The 10,738-nt window shown below is 41.0% G+C and overlaps 1 protein-coding gene across 1 annotated transcript; it reads right to left on the bottom strand.

Moving 5' to 3' along the window:
• Positions 1-280: 280 nt before the first annotated feature.
• On the bottom strand, positions 281-8,052 carry wdr32 (WD repeat domain 32). The gene is made up of 7 exons (XM_042500671.1): positions 7,359-8,052; positions 4,989-5,102; positions 4,546-4,743; positions 3,295-3,497; positions 2,296-2,376; positions 2,066-2,211; positions 281-1,284 (listed from the first exon to the last, which is right to left on the bottom strand). The coding sequence occupies exons 1-7, from the start codon at positions 7,802-7,804 to the stop codon at positions 913-915; spliced, it is 1,560 nt and encodes a 519-aa protein (XP_042356605.1). The 5' UTR covers positions 7,805-8,052; the 3' UTR covers positions 281-912.
• Positions 8,053-10,738: the final 2,686 nt, after the last annotated feature.

Here is a 10,738-nt window from a genome sequence, read left to right as displayed (position 1 = left end):
GTGGGCACAGACAGAGCAGTAGACCAGCAGGCACGGTGAAAGTGAAACTTCACCGTTTGTTGCACTGGGTCTAAAAGTTTGCAATTGCTCACAAAAAGCTGCTTCTCACATCCATTGATCTGATCTAATCACCTCTGATTGTACTGTCCGTAGTTTTTTTGTTTTCTTGTTGTTTTTTTGGTAATTATAGTCATCATAACTTTCACTGTTAATTTATCCTTTTCTTTTTATACTGTTGATTTTTCTTCCTTTTTCTTGGTTTGTTCTTTTTTGCCTTGGATTTGAAGTCAGAAATTTGTTTTATTTTATGATGTAATGTTGACTTGTGTGGACCCCAGGAAGAGTAACTGCTATCTTGGTAGTGGCTAATGGGGATCCAAATAAATCAATTCTCCATCCCATGACTCACAAACTGCTGCAGAGGGGAAAAACTCATAAAGACCTTCACCTGTGCTGCAGTCACGGACCCACAAAAGAGTCAGAGGCCAGAGTGAGGATATAACCCTCCAGGTGGAGATACGCCAGTTTACGGATTTGCAAAAATGTCAGAAGCCAGAGCGCCACACATTGATTCTAATTTTGTGTGAAACAACAAAATTCCACCCATCTGGACCATTAGTGCACTTAAAAACAAAAGCTTGATAATGTTATTCAAGGTTCATAATAATTCAAATTTTTTTGAAAAACACATTTTCCTTTGATAGTTTTGATATTATTTACACTAAAGGATACCAGGTAGACCATATTACTATGTAAATGTATTTTTTGCACAACAGAAATCTGCATATATTAGATGTTAGGAGATTAAAATCATGGTAAAATTTAGTCATACAAACAGTATTCTGCTTCTCATTTCTAGATCTGTGCGGGATCAGCACGTCTTTACCCCGGTCTGCAGTGCGTCGTTCTTTGCTAAAACTTGGGCTGGTAAAGGGCGACGCGTCCACTGAGGCAGCCCGAGGCCAGCTGGCAGTGCGTTGGAGAGAACTTGGTGGTGAGCACCACGTCGCTGTGCGAGTAGATGGAGCGGATCTCCCTGAGGCAGCTGGTCTGGACGGGCAGGCAGTCGGCCAGCTCGCCGCAGCTCTCGTCGAAGGCCAGCAGGCGGACGCCGTAGCCGTATGGGGAGCAGATGAGCCGTCCGTCCGGGCTGAAGCACAACTCTTTGATGTAGCCCCTGCCCACATTGGCCTCCTCGATGTAGTGGGTGAGGCGGAGGGAGCAGCGGGGAGAGACCAGCGGGCGGGTGGGCGCTCCCTCCTGGAACTCGTACACACACGTCCACTGCAGAGAGAAGACGGAGACGCAGGTTTAGATGTAGTCACTGTCACACACTGGGGCCTGAAACTATCATCATGTTGGTGTCGTCAGTGGAGACACTTGACGTTGGTTCGGGACCCACAGTGACACCACCCAACCATTACAGGCTTCTTTAATCCGTGATGAGACAATTCACATAATTATGCAACAGAAGAACTGAACCGGAGACACACTGGTCCTCATGCAAGAAACGATATACGAACAAGTTTTTGTCTTATTTTTGCTGAAAATATTTTATGATTGGCAAAGAGGACTCTGAACAAGATAAGAAAATAACATCTTTTTTTCCAAAGGCCACAAAATTGTTGCCTGGCACCATCAAAAAATGTTTTATATTTGAGGAACATTTAAAAAATGCATGAATATCATATAATCAAATTCAAAAGATGTTTTAAAGTAATTATAAAATACTACTTTACTTAGTCCATCGACCCCAGTTACTGTAGTTTCAGTTACTGTGCGTCCCTGAGCAGGAATGTAACTAAGTACATTTACTCAAGTTCTGTACTGAAATACAAATTTGAGGAACTTTTACGATAATTATTTCAATCTCACACCACTTTTCCACTTTTTACTTTTTACTCCACTACTACTACTATTATTAGATAACTACTTTTGGAATTAAGAGTTTTGCGCATAAATCAAACATATGAAAATATACAAGTGCAGCTTTAACAGTTAGTTGATTATATCATTTCTCAGATCTTATCATAAATTCAGCTTTGAGACAGCAGGTTTTTCTCACCTCCTGGTCGTCCATGTTGCTGGAGCAGCGGATGAGCGTGGCCCAGCCTTTTGGATGGAGCTGCAGGGAGGTGATGCAGTTCCCTCGGTCTCTCTCTCCGGGGATCTCCGGAGTCAAAACCTCCAGACTGTTTCTGGGAGAAAGACCTGCGACAACAGAGTCACACCATAACTTTATATTCTTAAACATCAGATGACATCTGTTATCGGTTTCACAGTCTCGTCTCTGACCTTCTCGGGGAGGATGAATCTTGCTGGAGTCATTTCCCTGACGAGGAGTTCCTGCAGACCTGGACGCTGAGGTGCCTCCATCTACATAAATCACAACAGGGTCAAAAATCACCATCATTTAGTCAACAAAATATCAACAATGATTACAAATACCTGTCATAAGTAACCTGTTCATAAGGACCATGATACATTTGTGCAATGTCTAGAAAATCTTAAGTATTAAATTTGAAATGACATAAACCGATGCAAGAAAGTAACTCCTTGCATTTGAGTCTAAACATAAATAGTTTTAACTAGATAAAGAAAGAAAAATTACACAGCCATCATAATTATTGCTTAATATGCTGAATTATTAGGAAACAGGTAGCGAAGCAGAGCGAGACAGTTTGTAAAATTGCTCCAGTCAGAGCTGGCTGTGGGACAGATTTTTGATTTATCAAAAATTGAGCCTACGGTGCATCAACATGTTTGACTGTAAATAGTAAAAACATTTACCTGTAAATTCTTGTTAAATAAATCTTCAAGGTCAATGAAAAAAGACAAAATTTTGCTGTCATAATCGATAAAGTGTGCAACATTTCAGGATTATGTCTCAAAAACTATATTTTCGACAGCACTTTGAATTCTATTGCAGTCTGTGGGAAAATTACATCTTTAAACATCAGTTATTCACTTATGGAGCAAGTCAAACATTGTAAAAACAAATGACCTGCATCTCTCTGCTGTCTAGATGAAGTCTGCAAATTATCATATGTTTGTTTTAAATAAGTGAATTTTTGGCAGCAGTTTGAAATCTGTCTTTCCATGCACAGACAGCTGATATCCTGCCCTCTGGTGGTCGGAAAAAATGCCCCAACCCACTGATGCACAGAGGCTAGAAATTACAATTTCTTTTGCACTAAATGATTGTAAGCTTTACAGAGAAAAGTTTTTTCAGTCAACAAGGTACGTGAAATAGTTATATGAAATATGGGTGGATCTTCTTTTTTGTGGTCTGACCTGAGCTGAGGGGCGTCCGTCGCGCTCGCAGCATGCGGTAGCTGCCCACCTCGAGGGACTGTGTGAGGTCCAGGTCGTGGAGGATGAGCAGATACCCTGAGGAAGTGGAGATGAGCATCTTGGAACAGTCGGGTGTCAGACGCATCCTCATCAGGTAACGAGTGTGGAAGAACTTTTTGTGCGGGCAGCCGTCCTCTGTAAACCTGCAGGGGGACAACAATCACAGATTTACCAACGTCAAAGTACGTCAATCTTTTTTTGAAACACTGCTTTGAAGGCTTATTGTGGTTTGGTGCCCTGTTTTCTCACATTTTTGTTTGTAAGTGACTATTGGGAAAAACAGTTTTTTAAATTTGGTCCAGCTATGAGCAAGAGCACTGCAGCTGACAGCAGCTAAACAGGCTGCAATATAACTCCTTGTGCATGTTCACACTGTCGATGTATGTCCACTAAAAGTGTTTCTTTTGGCCTCTGACAGGCTCAACTTGTTATTCTAAGAGTTTGACAGCATTATGCAAAAGATCCCTACAGAGGTAGACCTTTTTCTAAGAGTAAGATCCTTTTTGTTTAACCAGAAACAGACCGAGAATCGCAATTACCAAACCCACGAGACTCTGTTAAAACTTTGTGTTCACTCAATCAATAAGTTCTGTAAGATCCTCTGGATTATCTTCTGTACAATATTATAACCATATTATAACCATATTATACCATTTCATCACTCTGCATTCGGGCAATCAGCTTTTTCTGTAAAAGCGACAAAACAGTAGAATACTCTGCCCGAAAATGTGAGATGCAGCAGCTCTATGAGGACTTTCAAAACCACCTTGAAAAGACGGTTAAAAAAAACAGTAAAAGGACAAAAAAAGAAAATCAGTAAATGACCTGAAATGTTATAATGTTTGATAACTAATTGAATTATGCATATAGCTTTCTTGATATTTTTCCTTTCCTATTATTCTTTCGTCATTTCCTTGTCACCTTTAACTAAAAAATGTTTTTAAATTTACCGGACATTTTGTGCCAAGTTGCTGATTTCCTTTTTCCCGTGTTTTTGAATGAAATCAAACCAATTTGCTTAAATTTTCAAAGGTTTCAATATTTGTATAATGCATCTCAAAGCAGCACAAGAAAACAGATGTCAATCCATGTTTCAAAGGGTTAACCTTTAAACCTTCAGAGTTTTATCACATTCGTCTAAAATGTAAACAGTACACACACACACACACACACACACACACACACACACACCTGTTAGTGTCCCACGTGATGACGTTTCCGTCGAAGCCAGACGTGACGAGGAGCCGAGTGTTAGTGTCGTACTCGATGTTCTTCACCCAGCTGGCGTGGCCGTGCAGCGAGCAAACCTTTGAGTTCAGCTTGCGGAGATCCCATAATGCAATGGTGGTGTCGTCAGAGCAGGTGGCAAACAAACGATTGTCCAAAAACCTGAAGGACACACACCATCAGGGGAGAAATTTCTGTCAGGACTCTGTATTCTGAAAAGGAGCTTCGTCTGACGTACTCTGACCAATAAAGATGATTTAAACGATCATGTTGGCGAACTGAATATCTTTATGTTTCACTGCTTTGAGCACAGACACCCTTGTTTCCCTCCCACCGTTGTGAGATGCAAGATGTTGCACGCTTGCTTTATAACCCTGTCTTGATGATTTAAATCGATAAAACGGCACCTTATGTTGTTGACGCAGTCCTCGTGGGCCTCCGTCAGGGTTTTGATGTGTCTGGATGAGATGGGATCAAACAGCAGGACCTCAGTCTGCTCGCAGGCCACAGTCAGCACAGACCTGAGCGGGGCGCACAAAACACAGACACTCGTAAAACACACTGGAGGAGGAAAACAGCTGATCTGTTTTGCCACGTTACCAAAAAAAAAAAAAAAAAAGATAAACCCTTAGAGACTGTTAGGCGCATTTTACGCACTTTACATTCTTCATTTTTTGATAATTTTGGCTGTGTTCATGCATATGGCATACATTTTGACAAGATTGTGTATTTTTGTTTAATCTGTGAATTTCCAGCTCAGCTCCTACAATAAATCTAAAATACACTGTGGAAACTAAACAGTTAAAACGACGCCATTGAAACCCATTTAACCTGCAATTATTGATCCCACAGCCATCAAAGCATAAAAACGTGCATTGTATTATTTCTGGGTGTCATTCTGGGCTTTTGCCTTAAAATCTTCATTTTTAATATTTTCCACCTGATGATGTCTTTATTTATTTTTTTACCATATTTGGCATGTGGAGAAAATACATGCTAATCACTGACATATCCCAGGCTGTCATCAGCAAAAAAATCTGTATGTATGTATCTACATCCGTCTGATTTTAAAAAATGCATTTGCTTATTTGTTTATTATTATTATTATTATTATTATATATGTGTGTGTGTGAATGTATGTATATATGTATTAAAAAATAGGTTTACTTTTAAATTACTTTGTATTATTGTCTTTACTTTTTAAAAAATATATGTTCCAGTTTAAAAAGAAAAGAATAAATAACAACAAAAACAGGAGTATAGATGCAATTCTGATATAAAACAAAGAGGGTACTAATATAGCTTTCTGTAAAAAAAAGAAAAAAAAAAAAAAGAAGAAAGACACAACAAAAAACTGGCAATGTCATGCATGTATGCAATACCCCGGAAACAAACAAACAAACAAACAAAAAGGTAATAAAATTTCACCCCGATCAGCGGTCGTCCCCACAAAAGAAATTCATCAAACTGACCAGTAGAAAGTATGTTTTCCAGACATCAGGTCAAAAGAGAACAGACTGAAATTTACTTTTCTCAACATCCCTGACTGTGACGAAAAGGGACTGTTTACCCGCAGTTGTAATAAAGTGAATAATCACAATAAAACTTGGTCATAACATGAGATGAATTCTCTTTTTTTCACCCAAACATGCAGATGCAGAGATGTTTTTCCCTGCTGCTGCTTTAATTCATTTTCCACATGAACACCTGATTGTGCAGGAGCAAGGTGTGTTTATTCCTGCAGTCACAATGAGCCCACAAACAAACAGAGATGACCCAGACTGGACGCAGCTTGACCTGGATTCACTGCAGGATTTGCACCCTTCATCTGCCGTCTGCTCACCCAGAGGCTTAAACTCTGCGTGCAGTCATCACACCGTCAGCGGCTCCTCCACCTTAAAAGGTTTGATTTTAAGAACTACACATTTTTTGATCTGACTGTAAGATAAGCGGGCTCAATTGTTTAATAAACTGTCATATGTCTATTCTGTAAAATCAAATAAAAAATGAATAAATAATAATAGTAATATTGTTTCTTTGTTTGCTAAATTTAGGAGAAATAAATCCAAAGAACTGCAAGAACTTTGAATGGACCCTGATATTTATATGCCGTACACTGTTCCTCAAATAAAATAATTCAATTAAAAAATATATCAAAAAACGTCCCACCCCCTCCTCTGATAAATATAGAACAGTCCCTAAAGAGTCCAGACAGATGAACGCATCTAGGGATTAATTTTGACGATGCAATTCAAGCACTTTTCAGGCAATCACTATTAAGCATTTTGAAGGTTTTCCAGGAAAGTGGCAATTTCTGGTTGCTTGGTTGTATTCTGATTTACTTGCCTTGCATTTTTCTTCAAATTAAAATAACCAAATAAATAAATTCATAAAAATATCACACCCCCTCCTCTGGTAAGTAAAGGACAGTCCCCAAGGAGTCCAGACAGATTAAAGAATATGAGAATACGTTTGATTTTCCAGGCAAGCACTATTAAACATTACAAAGGTGTTGCATTGCATTGTTTTTCAAATAAAATAAGTAACCAAATGACTAAAAAAACGAAGTCACACCCCCTCCTCTGATAAGTAAAGAACAGTCCCTAAGCAGCCCAGACACACGAAAGCATCTATGGATTAATTTGAAGATGCAATTCAAGCACTTTCCAGGCATGCACCCCTTCAGAGCACTGTCAAACATGTAAAAGACGTCCCAGGACACTGGGGGCCCTGGGAGGTCCGGGTGAGGGGCCTAGCCTGCAGCGTTGTGGTCTTACCCGTCCGGGGAGTACTCCAGGTTGAACACGGCTCCGTGGGTCTGGGTGCTCAGGTTCACGGACTCCGCCGCCGGGTTCATGGAGCAGTACAGACTGGTCATTGTCCTGAAGTTCTCCCGGGCCGGGTCCACAAACACCCCGCGTCTTATAGTCCTGCTCTGCAGCCATGAAAACAGGCTGTTCCCCCGGCGGGGGACGGAGCTCTCGCCGCTCCCAGTCTGCGGCGCGGCGGGCGGCTCGCTGCAGGGCTCTGGGTCCGCGGACCTCGCGCTGCGCTCCGGCCTGCTCCCGCTGCTCCCCGGCGGTGAGGGAGACACCCTCGGGGCGATGTCATCCTCCACGTCCGAATCGTCGATGTCAGGGTCGTCGTCTTTGTCGCTGCCGCCGTCGGGCCTGTCCTGGGACTCGTCGGCGTCCTCGCTGTCGCTCTGGTGCTCCGAGCTCATTGTGGCTCCTCCGGCCGTTGGTGTGTCGGTGTGTCGGGGCGCAGCGTCTCTGCTCTGCGGCGGAACCTTCACTGACTCCGGTCACCCACCGAGCACGAACCCGTGTCCTCCTCCGCCCGGTTACGGAGTCATGGCGGTGGGTTTCGGCTGCAAACGTTTCGTTTGGCAAATTATATTTTGTCAGATTTGGCAGCGGCTCGTCCGCGCGCATCAACGACAGCAGGGTTAGCTTAAACGAGACCGGAAGACTGCAGGTTTACCCTTCAAAATAAACTTCCAATTCATATATCTTTTACATGTGCGTTTTTAATACAAACAAATCACACTAGAATCAATACTTGATGATTTAAAATCGCATTTTCATTCATGTTTTTTTCCTTTTGAATCAAATCATGTATAAAAGATCATTTTTCATAAATTAATATTTTAAACTGAAGCGCCCAGACGGAAGTTCGGTGTTGTTATTCTTACTACCTTGACAGTTTGGTCCTCACCAAAACAAATGCAAAATAAAAAGAAATGACGGGTTTCCGTTTCCTTTTCCACTTTGAAGCGCTTTCTCGGGTTGGTTGCTGCCATCTGCTGGAAAAATACTGCAAGTTCTTTTGTGTGCTGACTGATCACATCCATAAAGGATTTACAGTTTTTCCCCCCAAAAAAGTTTAATTTAAACACATTTCCTGAAACTAAAGCTTAATTTGTTTGAAACTCTAAGATAAGGCAGTGTATTGTTTATCTGTTCCACCCATACACTGTATATGAAGATGGACAACATGACAGCTCCCCCAAAGTGTAACTTTTAGGTTTTGATCGCCCCCTGGTGTCTGTCTGCAGTATAGGTCATAAAGCCCGCCCCTCTATGTTAGAGAAGAGGCCACACTAAAAACTCACAGTACACATCAAATACATTTTTCCCAAAGATGATTTCTGTCACTGAATGTAGTTCTCATGTTTGTGTTCGTTTTTATGATAAGTTTGGTTTTAATGAGTTATTTAATAGTATACTAGTATATAAATAGTAACAGTAAACTTAATTGCATGCATATGTGCATATGTATGTTGTTTCTTTGGATGCAGGTTTGTGCATGTATGTGATCGTGTGGATTTCCGTTTGGGCGGCTTTGGGCGTGGAACACATTTTCTGAACAGAATACTGTTGTTCTTATTATCACTATAATTATCATTGTTACCATTACTTGTTTTACTAGTTTCAGGTCATATACCCTGCGGTATCTAATGTTCACTTATTCTGTGTGTGTGCGTAGTTGAGTGGGTGGGTTAACAAGAGTTGTACTCTGTGTTTTGTGTTGGACCCCCTCTAAAACAAGATGGTTCATCTCAAGGGGTTATCCAGTAAGTTGATTTAAAATTACACAAAAGAGGGATTTTCCGCCACGACTGACAGCTGTGTTAGCCAATCCATGTGCTCACATTCAATGGAGCTGCTTGTAATTGGTTGGACAGGTTTTGGCGGGAACTCCCTCATCGTGGATGTCACTACTGCGCAGAATCCGGCTTTCAATGACATCACCATCACAAGATGTCAGATATTTTAACCTCAAGGGGGTAAGTGGGGTTTTTAGCACACCAGAGGGTGGGGGAGAGGGAAAAACAGCAAACAAACAAAAACAAAAAAAGTGGTGTTCATTAGTGATCATCTGGTTAAACAAAGTGTGCAAATGTTTGTTTACCATAGAGTTTATTCTCTGCTATGAAAAGCTTGGTCTTGGCTATTGCCAGCATGGAGGCAAAAAAACCCAAACATCTGTAAATAGACAGAATCCAACCCAGTTCAAACACGGGGGAATAATGAGAAATTGCAGCCCAGCTCACCCCAAACCCAGCGGCAATAATGGGACCCAATTGAGCTCAGGCAGCAAATTAGAGCTAGCTACAGCACATCATCAGAGATGTTTACGCAGGCCAGCAGGTGTTTCAGGTCCCTTGAACATCAGATAACTTTACTGTTAACTACAGTGGCTTCAGCACAAACTGCGGGCGCAGGCGTGATCAGAGCTGCACCATAGCTTAGCATCGGGTGATGTTTTACAGCCAGGAGTATATAAAGTGATTTAAAAAGAGCTGCAACATCAAAGTAATGAACATGTTGATGCATCAATAATTATAATCCGATGATATGATATATATGAATATGAAATGGGTCAATCCACATGCAGAGATTCAAATCAAATGAATATCTTTGGCTTAGACCATTTACTGATGTTTTATAGACTCAGTGATTGAATACGAGAAAAACATTGTCAACAGTTAATATAAAGGCTAGTTGCAGCTGTAATTCAGTCACTTTAACACCTTTACCGGAAATACTAAAACAAGTGTGAAAGCATTAATCTGACAGAGACATCTCGGAGAAAACCACTGTCATTTAATCTGTTATCTGTCCGCAGCTTACAGAAAAGCAGTTTAACTTAAACTCACAGAATGTTAATATCATCTTTAACTGACCAGTTTAACAAGGAAAAGGCAGAATGACAAGGAGACTAACTCTTTTTCCTACTGAGATTGATTGATTGTATGTGATACATCTGTAACAATCAAACAAACCAAAACAACAATGTCCTCAGCAACAGAATAATATTTATATAGATTTATTTAGTGTTACTCAAAATCAGCGGCTGGCAGCGCAGATCTCCGACAGCGCGGATCTCTGACACAGCAGCTGGCAGTGCGGTATATAGTGTGAAATAAATAAGGAAATGGATGGGGCGTCAATAAGTTTTCAGTTGGTTGTTGACTTTGATAAGGAGCAGCATTGCGGCTGATGAAACAGTTGTTTGTCTGACCGCAGCGCAGTGAGACAGAAAAACAGAGCGGAGCAGCGAATCTCTGACACAGCGGCTGGCTTCAATGGGAAATAAAGTCTAAGAAGACAGATAACATTTAATAGTAGAAAAAAATGTGCAATCATATTTT

This window comes from Plectropomus leopardus, chromosome 14, assembly GCF_008729295.1.
Source record: "Plectropomus leopardus isolate mb chromosome 14, YSFRI_Pleo_2.0, whole genome shotgun sequence".
NCBI lineage: Eukaryota > Metazoa > Chordata > Actinopteri > Perciformes > Serranidae > Plectropomus > Plectropomus leopardus.
Note: the sequence above shows the minus strand (reverse complement) of the source record. Positions and strands in the feature narration are given on the sequence as shown.